General features: G+C 37.5%; 1 protein-coding gene across 4 annotated transcripts in view; it reads left to right on the top strand.

Annotated features, from left to right (window-relative positions):
* The window catches only part of ZDHHC2 (zinc finger DHHC-type palmitoyltransferase 2), a 76,458-nt gene that overhangs the window by 38,510 nt on the left and 24,248 nt on the right, over nucleotides 1-13,700 (top strand). For all 4 annotated transcript variants that reach the window (XM_036838555.1, XM_036838554.1, XM_036838552.1 and 1 more), the window contains exons 4-7: nucleotides 1,722-1,842; nucleotides 5,704-5,773; nucleotides 6,521-6,553; nucleotides 12,686-12,806. In XM_036838555.1, coding sequence (XP_036694450.1) covers nucleotides 1,722-1,842; nucleotides 5,704-5,773; nucleotides 6,521-6,553; nucleotides 12,686-12,806 — 345 coding nt within the window. The remainder of the gene's footprint in view (nucleotides 1-1,721; nucleotides 1,843-5,703; nucleotides 5,774-6,520; nucleotides 6,554-12,685; nucleotides 12,807-13,700) is intronic.

Below are 13,700 nucleotides of genomic sequence, written 5' to 3'. Positions count from 1 at the left end.
TGAAATTTTACAACTATATTAAAAATCATGCATTTGTGAATATTATGGTACCTTAAAATTATTTACATTTGGAAGCTGAAGATTTGTTTCTTTTTTTTTTTTTAAGTTATTTATTTGTTTTTATTTTTGGCTGTGTTGGGTGTTCATTGCTGCGCGCGGGCTTTCTCTAGTTGTGGTGAGCGGGGGCTACTCTTCTTTGCAGTGCGCGGGCTTCTCATTGTGGTGGCTTCTCTTGTTGCGGAGCACGGGCTCTAGGCACGCGGGCTTCAGTAGTTGTGGCACTTGGGCTCAGCAGTTGTGGCTCGCGGGCTCCAGAGCGCAGGCTCAGTAGTTGTGGTGCACGGGCTTAGTTGCTCCGCGGCATGTGGGATCTTCCCAGACCAGGGCTCGAACCTGTGTCCCCTGCATTGGCAGGTGGATTCTTAACCACTGCACCATCAGGGAAGCCCTGAAGATTTGTTTCTAATTTTAAACTAACCTCAGTAGAATTATCAACCTCTAAACAAAGATTTTTAATTTTTATTTCTCTGAAGATAATGATTTAGGTTCAAATATCATGACCTCATTTTCATCAGATTGTTCTTTCCTTCATTGACATACTTAAATCACTTTTTAAAAACTTTTTAAAAATTGTAAAATATGTCTTACATTCAAAAACCATATATAAGGCACAGTTTAAAGAATAATAAAATGAAAACACCTAAACAGTCACCCAACCAAATAGAAGCATTATTTATATTTGAAGTATCTTCTGTGTACTTCTATTTTGTATTTCCCTGCATTTCTCAAGAAGTAACAGCTATCCTGAGTTTTGTGTTAATCATTTCCTTGTTTTTAAAATAATTTTATCATATATACATATCCCTAACCATAATAATATATAGTGGTTTATTTTATATATCTGTTCATCAGTAGGTTGCGAGTCTTGGTTGTACACAGCTGTAGTTCATTAAATGTTAAGTGCCATATAGGATTCAATTATTTGGATAGGTCATACTCCAATTTATTTATCTCTTCACCTTTTGGTGGACATTTAGGTTGTGTTTAGTTTTTTACATTTTAAACAATGGTGCTGTGAATACCCTTGTACATGTCTCCTGGAGTACATTTATAGGAGTTCAAATAGACTTTTAAAACCATTTTTTTGTGATTATCAAGTTGGAGCCCAAACAAATTTTCATTTTTCTCAAATAAGTATTTTTTAAAATTGGTTGGGCCCAATTGGCAGTATAAGAAGTAAAGTCAATGACTAGTTCTTCTGAGTGCTAGAGAAATTCACGTAACGATTATCCCTAAGTTAAAACTCACTTAAATGAGAATGCATGCTTGATGTATTTGTTTCTATTTTTGTTTTTAATTATAACCAATTGAAAAATGCATCCATTGAACCAAATTTGTTTATTTTGCCATTTCATCTATTAATGTAACTAATATTTGGATAGAACTCTACAGTTTATAAGGCACTTTTACATACTTTATTTCTCTTGAGCTTCACAAACATCTGAGGAAGTAGGTATTATTATTATTCTTCCCTTTTTTTAGATTTATAAACTAATGATCCATGAGATTAACAGATTTGCCCAGATTTCAAATCTATTACCTCTCTGAATTTATATGCTACATACTGTTAATATTTTATAAATACCTCTTTGTGGGTATAGTAGATAAGTATGTTATCATTTCTTTGAGAACACTGATTAAAATTTAAACTTCTTCCACAGTTCCATCTCTCTTATGCAGAAAAAGAATTGCTGGAGAGAGAGCCAAGAGGAGAAGCCCATCAGGAAGTTCTTAGGCGAGCAGCCAGAGACCTTCCCATCTACACCAGGACCGTGTCTGGAGGTAGAGGATAACGAGTGCTTTGGCAGGGTGGCTTGTGGTGATGGTTAGAAAGCATATCTGTACTTGAAACTGTCACACACTCGTTGAAACACATTGTGCTTCAGCTTGCATTATTATTAAATCTCTCCCGTACAGTCCCATAAAACAGAATGGAAAGATGAGTAACGCTGCGGCACAGAGATCTCAGCCAAGTCAGAACTGACTTGACTTCTATTCTGCCTTCCTAGCTGTGACTCAGTGAAGATGTTAGAACTGCTGAAACTTGATTTGTAGTTGCGTTCATTTTTAAAGTTTTAATTCCTATTCTTATTTAATTCAAAAGAGCAGTATCTGTAATGAACATAACATTGATAACTCTACATAAATTTAAAACTTAGTATGTAAATTATACAAAACTTAATTTGGGTATTGATAAAATTTCTTTATCTTTAAAATTTATTTATTTATTTATTTATTTTTTTACAAAAGCGACTCAATAAATCTCATTTACTTGGACTAAGATTTTTCAGGTAATTTAACAGCTGTCTAATTAAAGAATTGTCTTAAAAACTGACACACATGGACTACCGGTACTTACCCACAGAGGCTCACCCAGAAGGAAACTCTGTGACTTCAGCTGTATCCTGTCCCTTTCAGTGGCCACTAGCCCCATGTGGTTGTTGAGCACTTAAGACGTGGCTAGTCCAAATTGAGATGTGCTTTAAGTGTAAAACACACAACTAGTTTCCAAGACTTGGTATGGAAAAAAGGACTGTAAAATACCTCGTTAATATTTTTATATTATTTATATTTGTTTCTAACTCAGAGTCGTAATTGAATATAACGCTAAGCTTCACACATGATTTTTTCCTGTTGTTTTTACTGTTTCTCAATGAGCAAGTGGTCATTCCCTGATTTAATATGATGCCACTGGTTCTATCCCATAAAGAGAGTGATGTGCTTATGTATGTTTACATATATTTACCCTGTGTAAGCCTAAACTAATATTGAGGAGATTTAAGCCCCCTAAAAATAAGTTACTACACAAGTTGCCAAAACTAGTTGATGGCAGTGACAGTATCAGGTGCAAAAATCTAGTCTCCTCATTCCTAGTGCAGTGCTTTTTCTACTAGACCCCTTGCTACACCACAGTAAGACCAAGGGGGGAAGTATAAGTCATACCAGGATAAAGTATTACTATTCATTAATAACAACTACCCTTTGGATTTATAAGTTATCTCCTTGTGTGGGTTATGTACTGGTAAGGCTGTCATCTCTTGTATGCCTATCTCCTGGGATGAACTTATGATTCTCAAAATTTGTGACAGTCTGGAACAGAATCTGAACTTCCTGATACAGTCTTTCTGTTTTTAGTGCAAAAATTCTGGATGCATGCTAAAATCAGTATTAACTGACTAGAGTCACTGACTCAAATTACAGAAAGTAAAATAGATTATAACGCTGGTGTGATTGATCTCCTTCTGGCATATGTGGAACGTAAAGGTAGTCATGATGCAGAAAGGACGTCCAGTGGAGCAGCCACAGTACCCCCAAGGCAGGAATGTGAGTGGGATCCTTCTCACCCCATCCCCAGCCAAGACCCTTGGGTTGTTTGGATAACTTCCTTCTTCACCCTGCGAAAGGCTGCGGACTAAAGCAATGAAAGGCTCAGTTGATGTTCACACACTTTATACGTCTTAAGAGAATTGAAGAAAGTAGATGGCAGTATAATTTGGGGTTTTCCCATTCATTCTAAATCCACAGTCCTTCCTCCAAACATAAAAGAGGAAAATACTAGCTGCCTGAACACTGACTGCTGTACACAGAGAACAAATTCAACCCTATACGGACTTGGGTGTAGGGTGTAGTGAGGCAGGTACTACGACTCCTCATCTCACTTCTGTTTGCCCTGTGCTTTCTCCTGATCCGACCATCTCCTGCTTTCTTACAGGGTTCTCCAAACTCTATCATATTATTATTTATTTTTATTTTTATTAATGAGGACTACTTGCTTTTTTAGCTCTCCCTTGCTATCGATCCTTTCCTACAAAAAAAGATTTGTAGATTTTTTGACAAGGAAGGTAACCATTAGAAGTGAGGTAATTAGTTTATCATTTTGCACACAGATGTTGGTAATGCTTCCTTTTCAACACGTACCAAAAAAGTTTTAAATCGCATAATACATGAACGAATTCTCAAAAACTTCAAGCAAGACAGTTAAAATAAAATGCCCCCTCCACTGTTAAGACTTTTTAAATGATAATTAGATGGCTCAATTAAAATTCCAGTGGGATGATTTTAGTTGAATATAATATGGCACATGGAGTGTTTTTTTATTATAAGACTAAATTTCTGTTTCTGAAAGACTGTAAACAAAACCTTTTTCTACGTTGTTTTGATTTCTTGTGAGTTAGTGCCCACTTTAATTTGAAAGGTTTTTTTACCCCAGTGTACTTTAGAGATAATCACCACTTGGAGAGAATCTAGCATTGCCCACCAAAACTCACCTGGAAATTCTGTGACTTTGGACCCATGCTACCCATTATGGTAACCACTAGTCTTTAAGTTGTGATTACTGACAACTTAAAATGTGACCATAAGTGTAAAACACATAACAGGTTTCAAAGGCTTGGTATAAAAAAAAGTACAATATGTCACTAATATTTTATATTAATTATATGTTGAAATAATATTTTGGATATATTAGGTGAAATAAAATATATCATTAAAATTAATTTCCCCTGTTTCTTTTTACTTCTTTTAACGTAGCTCCCAGAGAATTTAAAAGTACTCACGTGGCTCACATTATATTCCTTCTGGAAAACACTGCCTCACACTTTGATACTTCGCATGAGCCAGTGATACCTTAGAGCTTGACTTGGGATGTACCTGTGAGGCTTCTTCATTCAGGAGATGAGCAGACCATGCCATCCATCTCTGGAATTTCTGAAAAAGAAAGTTATAAGGGGATGATTAAGGAATTATTTCAATATTGAAAACAACTCCATCTAGGCCTTGTGTTCTTAAAAATAGACCTCGTTTTATTCTTAGTTTATAGCAACCATTTCTGTTTTTTTAGAGATTATAGTATTAGCTAATCTAATCTTGGTAACTGCTTGTTGCAAGTATTTTTTCCAAATTTTAAGTTCATTAGTATTGGTTTTGCTGGTCCTACTGGACTGCCCACTTAACTGATCTCCTGTAATTTTGGCAGACTGAGTGCATCCTGTCAGGTGCCTGTGTACTGAAAGAGCATCTCCAAATCAATCTTCCATAATTGTCTTTGATATCTGTATTAGAGAAGAAAGGATCAGGACTTCAGTCACAAGAATTAAAATTCTCTACTGGAAATACCTCTTGCAATACTCACTTCTAATCTTGTATCTCACCCAACAGAAAAGATGTGAGTGCTTTCCCAGTTCAAGCAACCAATTGAGTGTATTCACAAATTTCTAAAATGTGTTTCTCAAAAAACTTCTAGAATGTGGTTGTGTCCTCCCCTAGTTATCCTGGCAGGGTACTGGAAATGAATTGATTTAGTCGAGGGAGACATTCTGTTTACTTTGATAGAAATGGACATGGTTGCACCCTTTGTGAATCTTACTGTGACTGCTTTATAATTATACAGTATAGTTAGAGTTGAGCGTGCCTTAGAAAAATTTCCCCAAAAGATTTTCTGTTCTTGGGAAACCTCTCCAGAGAACTGAGGCTACAGGCAAGTCATTCCATTTTTGTTTTTACGCAGTCGAATATGTCATTTTTACCGAATTTAAATTCATTATGCTTTTTAGAATTTAGATTTGGATAGATGATTAAGAGCTATTTAATTGTGTATTCAATTCACTGTTAAATCTAAGGCTAAGTGGAACTCTTTGTTCATAGCAATCCGCTATTGTGACAGATGCCAACTTATAAAACCAGACCGCTGCCATCACTGTTCCGTCTGTGATAAGTAAGAAAACCTTTTACTTCTAAAATGTCTACATGCTGGTGGTCTTTTTATTTAATACGTTTCTTTTCTCACCGCTTTCCGCATTATTTCCTTTTCTCCTTATTCATGCTTCTCAGGCCTTTATTTAGGAAGTATAACCAGCATGGTCCCTTGCATTAATATGAGTGTGGCTGAGGGCCATGACTGGTTGCCCCTCTCCCCCCAGATTTTCGCTGATATGAATGAAGTGCATGATTTTTCGCAGCTCATACTTGGCTGGTTCTAGTTAACAAGTACTTCTGTGATTCATTTCCCTCTTTATAAAGATAACTCAGTTGGCTTCATGACAGTCAGATGTTATTATATACTTATACTACAAGGACAGTACTACTTGGCTTAAGGTTGGATATTAACGGAAAAGCTTTATCCAGACTTTCTATAAATCTGTTGACATTTTGCACTTTATCTTTAGCGTAAGAGTTGTATATTAACATACTGCTTGTTTTTAGAAAATTATTTTATTTGCATCTTAAAGTATGTATATTTTGAATTTAAAGTTCTGCTATTGGGTCGTCTAGAATTGGCCGTAGTGTTTACTGCGTTTATTTTAGATGAAGCCTTTGGCTACTATTCAGTTTTTAGATAAGTAAATAACTTTGCAGTATTTTACTCGCCACAACTCTCTTGAAATAGCATTTCCTCTTTGTAACGTACTGGGATTACACTTTTGCGGGACGTTGAGTTCTGTGTGTGTGATTTTTTTTTTAGATGCATTTTGAAGATGGACCATCATTGCCCATGGTGAGTGTGGCTCTAAAAGAACTTTCTGTCCTTTATAACATAACAAGTGGAATCATAGATCTACTTAAATCTTTTTATAAGTGAAATCTTGCCTTAGCTGACCTAGGAGGACCTTTCAGATTAAGTTCCTAGTATTTGTTTAGTTAGCTCAAAAGAGCCTTTCTTCAGGAGAGTTTCCATGAAATAATTTTAACACCAGTAGGTTAACAATGTAAAAGTTATTTTCTCATATTTGCTCAGAACAACTGGTTTTCTTTGTATGCACATGCGTAAACACAGAGATTCTAAAATACTTCTCAGAAATTACACCAAAATGTACACATAAATTATATACAATACTGCACTCAAAGTTTCTAATAAAGAATGAATTCATCTAGAGCTTTAACAATCTAACAATCTAACAATTCATCTAGAGCTTTAACAATTATTTTAAATAAAACTTAACATTTAGGAGTAGAATAGGAAATATACAAATACACACATATGTTTAAACAAGGGTTTCCACTTAGAATTCATTAATATTTTTAAAAAAAAGTCTAAATCATGAAATTAGATAACTTAATAGAGGATTATTTGAAAGATCTATTTAACTAATGAAGGTTGATTTTTCTACCTTATAATTCTTCATCTCAATGTGCACATCTGTGTGACAACCACGCTAAAGTTGCCAGCCAGGTTGGATTTAGACATTAAGCATGATCATTCTAAAAGCCTTATCTTCTTTCAGGGATGGCACTAGGGAAAGGTAGACATGCCCACAAATCTACACCAGGGGTAGGTGGAAACATACATAGTAAATGGTTATCTTAGCTGCCGGGAACAATAGAGGAATGTCGGGTTTGCAATGTTATTAGCTCTGTCCAGGGTACCCCGTACTTTTCTTCACCTAGATTTTCTGCTTTAACATGTCAAGGCTAGTTAATGCCTATGAGAATAATGCTCCTCTCAGAGAAAAATGTCAGTAAATAACCTCTCTTTGGAGTATTAATTTTCATTTGAGGTCATTCTTTTTTTTTTTTTTTAATTAATTAATTAATTAATTATTTATTTATGGCTGTGCTGGGTCTTCGTTTCTGTGCGAGGGATTTCTCTAGTTGCGGCAAGCGGGGGCCACTCTTCATCGCGGTGCGCGGGCCTCTCACTCTCGCGGCCTCTCTTGTTGCGGAGCACAGGCTCCAGACGCGCAGGCTCAGTAGTTGTGGCTCACGGGCCCAGTTGCTCCGAGGCACGTGGGATCTTCCCAGACCAGGGCTCGAACCCGTGTCCCCTGCATTGGCAGGCAGACTCTCAACCACTGCGCCACCAGGGAAGCCCTGAGGTCATTCTTTTGCTTTCCTCATTCTTCCCCTCATTCCATTCGTTCTGTTCTCTTTCTCAGCACGTTCTTTTCCCCCTGATACCTCCAATTATAAGTTTTCTTAGTCCTCCTTACGGTCCTCTGTTGATCCTTCCGGTAACACCTGCTGTCAGTCCCTCCCCGCCGCCCCCGTAGCCCCACCAGCCACCTGTGCGTTCTCTGCACCTGCGGTGGACAGTTCCCAAGCCCACCTGCTACTCCCACTTTGGGCACCGGCTTTTCTTTGCTTCTCTGCCTGAGGGCTCTCTTCTGTCTGGGGGGTTTGTTCAGCTCATAATCCAGGCAATTCAGAAGTGCCAGGGCATTAATGCTTCCAGAGGCCACTCTCACCCAGTGAGGGACTGGCCAGGAACACATGCTTTCTTGGCTTTTCTCCTCCTTTCTGGATAGCTGGGTGGTCTAGCTGTGACTGAGCAGAGTGGTAAAGAAACCAGGGGCATAGAGTTCATTCCCGTTTTCCTATCTTAAAGTAATAACGGATAGTGATGATAAGCAATGGAGAGCTGGAAACAGGATTAATCCCAAGCTAGTGCACACCTATAAAGCTTGCCATGCCCTGGCTATCCTCAGAAAATTACACATAGAGAGATGATGATTTATTATGATAGCAGTCTTTCTTTATTTTTTTTTAATTAATTAATTTATTTTTGGCTGCATTGGGTCTTCATTGCTGAGCGTGGGTTTCTCATCGGGGTGGCTTTTCTTGTTGTGGAGCACGGGCTCTAGGTGCGCAGGCTCAGTAGTCGTGGCTCACGGGCTTAGTTGCTCCGCGGCATGTGGGATCTTCCCAGACCAGGGCTCGAACCCTTGTCCCCTGCATTGACAGGTGGACCCTTAACCACTGCGCCACCAGGGAAGTCCTGATAGCAGTCTTCCTAAACCTGACATTAATTTGGCTTTAAAAGAAACATAGCATAATTGGATAATCTTTTAAATTTTGACAGACCCTACTAAAAAAGTCAAGGGGAACAGATGTGACCCTAGAGTTTTAAAAAAAATGGGTTCAGATTACATGTCTATACACTACCTGTTGTCACCTTCACACCGCGTGGCAACGTGGAAGAAGTTGAATGGACTGACGGCAGTGGCTTTCAGCTTCTGCGTTGCTGCTTCTCTGCACTGTCACCTCCTGTGCCGCAGCCACTGCCCCAGCCCCCATCCAGATCCGGGCACCCCCTTGCAGAAGGCAGTAGCCAGGTCGACTTGTGAAGGGTTTGGTGCCGAGGACCTAATATTCACCTGGTGCCAGCTGAATGGAGCAGCCATTTTATTTATTTCAAATTTCAAATTAAAATTCTAAATTTTAAAATGTACAGATAATACACACTCGCAGTTCTAAATTCAGAAATAAAAAGGTGCAGGTGTTCTTCTTAGCCCCTTCTTCCACTCCTCACAGGGAACCAGCGTTGGTTGCTACATGTCACGTGTGCTTTTCAGATATAAATCTGTATGTGTGCGTGTGTTTAATATTTTTTATACACACAAGAAAATTTTTTATGCATTTTTTTAACATAAGTGTTTGCCTTATGGACTGGGTCTCTGCCTTTTTTTCCCTTCACTTAATATATCCTGGAAATTGTTTCATATCAGTATATAAAAGATCTTTTTCTACAGCCGTTATGTGAATGTGTAACAGTCACTTACTAAGACCTTTAGTATGTTCCCAAACTGTGGGGAACCTTTTTATCCAGGTCTTGTGTATGATTTTGAAGTTCAGTATCTGTCAACTTTTAGTGTTGGAAAAGTCATAGAGCCATACCTCTTCTGTTCTCAGTGACTTCAGCATATCTGCTGTGGCCAGTTAAGAGTACCCATCAGGGTGCAGGGGATCAACCTCACACTTCTTTTTTAACTAAAGTAGTATTTGCCTTATTGGGTTTCCTATCAGAGAAGTGCTTTTTCTTTTAATAAAAAGTTCTCGTTTATCAATTAATTATATTAACAATATACCTTGACATGCTTGCCAGTGGTTAGGTAGTACTAATTAAATTAAATAATTTTAGCCTCAGTTTATTGAGTGCCTGTAATGTCTAAAGATGATATATCCATATATCTGTAAAATCTGTAATCCTTATAACAGTGACAGATATTATTAGAAATTATTTGTTTCATTTTAAAGAAGAGGAAAGTGAGCCTCAGATAAATTAAAGAGTGGGCTTAAAGTCATATAGCAAGTTTTCTGGACTTCAGAGGCTACTTTCTTTCCATCTTTTTTTTTTTTATATTATGTTCTTTTTCCAATTTAGGCTCAGAAAGCAATTTCCCTAAAACAGAGCCAAGAGCTGTTTACCCTGAATTTAAACAACATATAAGGTATATTTACCTAGAATGTGTTTTATTTCTCCATATAAAGTCATTCAGACTCAGAAACATGCACTTCCTTTTCAAATCGAGTCTACAGAGTAGTAGGCAGTTAAAATGTCTAACCAAAAGCTGTCTGTCATGACGAGACTAAGATGTTATTCAAAATAAATATTACTCTATTTCCTCAAGTTCAAAGTACCTATCAAACTCTAAAATACCTGGTCTTTATTTACTGACTTTCTCCTGTTTCCTGGCTCTGACATGGCAAGTTACACCATGCCCCTAAGTAGAAGTTAAAGTAAGCTAAATTACATGTTGTAAAATCTACGTTCAAAATCGTTTTCCTTTCTATAAAAACGCTATTTGTCATCTAATACAAAAGCTGCTTCTTGCATTCCTGCAGGAAGAGAAACAGTCTTTCCCATCCCTTCTCGTTTTCCCCTCGGCCACAAAAGAGTCGTCGTCTCCATCCACACGTCCAGTCTTAATGCACCCAGCCTTTGTCTGCCCGTTCTCTCCTCTTGAAACCAGCGCATGGAAGAACAGGGAATAGCCTATATCCTTTTGTGACAGAGTACATTTAGGCTAGGCCAGTGTGGAACTGTTTGCAGTATTATTTCTTGCCATTATTTCGTTCAGATGTCGTAAGAGGCAATCTTAGTAACTGGTTTGCACTCACCCTGTAATCTCTAGAACTGCAAATGTTACTGTTTTCATACAGCGTGCACCCACAGTTTTGCCTTCTTTATGAATTTGTCATACGCAATACCCTTAAGTTCCCAAATTACTAAATCTAATGCTGTTCCCTTTGCCTTATATATATATTTTTTTTAATTAATTAATTTATTTATTTATGGTTGTGTTGGGTCTTCGTTCCTGTGCGAGGGCTTTCTCTAGTTGTGGCAGGCGGGGGCCACTCTTCATCGCGGTGCGCGGGCCTCTCACTATCGCGGCCTCTCTTGTTGCGGAGCACAGGCTCCAGACGCGCAGGCTCAGTAGCTTTGGCTCACGGGCCCAGTTGCTCCGCGGCATGTGGGATCTTCCCAGACCAGGGCTCGAACCCGTGTCCCCTGCATCGGCAGGCAGATTCTCAACCACTGCGCCACCAGGGAAGCCCTGCCTTATATTTTTTAAGGCAGAAGATATACACATTTTCCATTTTTGTTCCAAATTTCTGTTTATTCATAAGCCCAGTGTTTGACTTCTGAATTTTTTTAATTACAAGAATTTTTTAAATTGTATGAACACTTACCACGAGCTCTATCCTTTTAGCAAATTTTTAACTCCACAGTACAGTTTGCTAACCACAGTCACGGTGGTGTACAGCAGATCTAGAACTCGTTCATCTTGTGTGATTGAGTAAACGTTTTTCATATGAACATAGTTTCACCTTAAGAGAGAAAGAAAAATGTTTCAGTTTACTGGCAAAGTCAGTAGAGAGCAAGATTACCTTATATGAACATAAGAGTAGGAACAAAGGTGTTTGAGGAGAGGAAACACCTATGTGTTCTATGCAATGAGTTTATTATACCAATTAACAAAGTGAACCCGTGAAGACAGCAGCCAGTTCCACTTAGGTGTTGTGTCACATTTATACCTTATCTAGGAATTCCCTTGTCTTTATGAAAAGGAGGGAAAAAGCTTTGATAGAAAAAGTGAGACTGTAAAGTATGAGTTATGTTTGTGTTTATGTTTATTGGTACAGTAGTTTGAATTCTTACCACCCCTCTTACCAGATAGAGTGATTTCAGAGTGAGGACTGAGAATTATAAATCTCCATTTTTGGAATCATAACATATAGAGCTGGCTCTCAGAAAGGATCTCAGAGTGCTTGTTTGACAGATAAGGAAAATGAAATTCTTAGAGACGATGGCACTTTATCAGGGCCACATAGTTATTTAGCATCAAATGTGCACGACGACCTGGCTTTCTGGTTCCCAGTCCTGTTTCTTTTCTTAAACGTACCACTTAATATGCTTTGATAATCTGGTTGCTTCAGTGCTATACTGACGGCATGCAAGTAGTCTCTGAAGAAATTTCATCTAATTTGGGAAAACTTGAAAGATTTTAAAATTAACTTAATCATAGTTAGAAATCAAACCCAAAGGTTAACGCAGAGAAGAACTTAGAAAATTCCTTTTATCTGCTTGGCATTAGTAGATTTCTCACAGGATCTATGCTTAAGGCACGTGTTTATTTGTATAACTGGACAGGAAGTGTAGGGTCATGATTGATTAAAGCAGTATTACACATATGTCAAATTTTAAAAATCTAAACATAGAAATTCCTTTTTAGTGAAGTGGATTTTTTAATGTTTGTATGTATAAAGAAATCTTCTGAGTTATGCTTAAAGAAATGCCAATAAATTTTAAATGTTAGGAAACAAAATACTTGTATTAAGGTTGAGCATATGTATACCTAGGGTGACAATGTAAAACTCATTGAAAATGTTGTTTTTGTTTTGTTAACAGGGTGAACAATTGTGTTGGATTTTCAAATTATAAATTTTTCCTCCTTTTCTTGGCTTATTCTCTGCTGTACTGCCTTTTTATTGCTGCTACAGATTTACAGTATTTTATCAAATTTTGGACCGTAAGTCATTACCTTGGTGACTTTTTTTGGTATACAAAAATACGTATTAAAGATTTTCAGTAGTGAATTAATCCAGACACTAATTATAGAAGAGAGTTAACTTATATATAGTCAGTCCTCATTATTCGCAGATTCTGTGTTTGTGAATTCACCTACTTGCTAACATTTATCTGTAACCTCAGAGTCAATACTCAACATAGCTTTTGTGGTCATTTGCAAACATGCACAGAGTAGGGAAAATGGGAGTCACCCATGTGCACATTTCTAGTTGAGATCAAACCAGAGGACCTGCTGCGTTCCTGTTGGAACTCACATACGGTAAATAAGTGTGCTTTTTCATTCTATTTAGTGCCATGTCTTTTGCATTTTTGTGCTTTTTTGTTGGTGATTTCATTGTTTAAAAGGTCTTCAAGCCTAGCGCTGAAGTGCTGTCTAGTGTTGGTGAGCAGAAGAGACTGAGATGTGCCTGACGGAGAAAATACATGTGTTTAGTGTTTAGATAAGCTCCCTTCAGGCCTGAGTTATGGTGCTGGTGGCTGTGAGTTCTGTTATTTAATATGCTAAATAAGGTATAAATTAGGTTTTATAAGCAGAAACACACAGAACAAGGTTACGTATTGACCATTTGACAAAAATATTATGACGAGAGGCTTACAGGACCCTAACTCTGTATCTTCCCAGGAGAAATGGTTCAGGATTCACAAATTCAGTGTTCATGGCAACTTTATAGAACAGCACCACTGCGAATAACGAGAATTGACCATATAAGAAGAATTTTTTTCTTAGTATTGAAAAATAGAAGTTTTTCTTTATGTGTAAAACGATTATTAAACTATTATACCTATAATGTCCTGAATTGTTATTAGGTATTGTATATGCTTTAGGCAGCTCATT

This window comes from Balaenoptera musculus, chromosome 21, assembly GCF_009873245.2.
Source record: "Balaenoptera musculus isolate JJ_BM4_2016_0621 chromosome 21, mBalMus1.pri.v3, whole genome shotgun sequence".
Taxonomy (NCBI): domain Eukaryota; kingdom Metazoa; phylum Chordata; class Mammalia; order Artiodactyla; family Balaenopteridae; genus Balaenoptera; species Balaenoptera musculus.
Note: the sequence above shows the minus strand (reverse complement) of the source record. Positions and strands in the feature narration are given on the sequence as shown.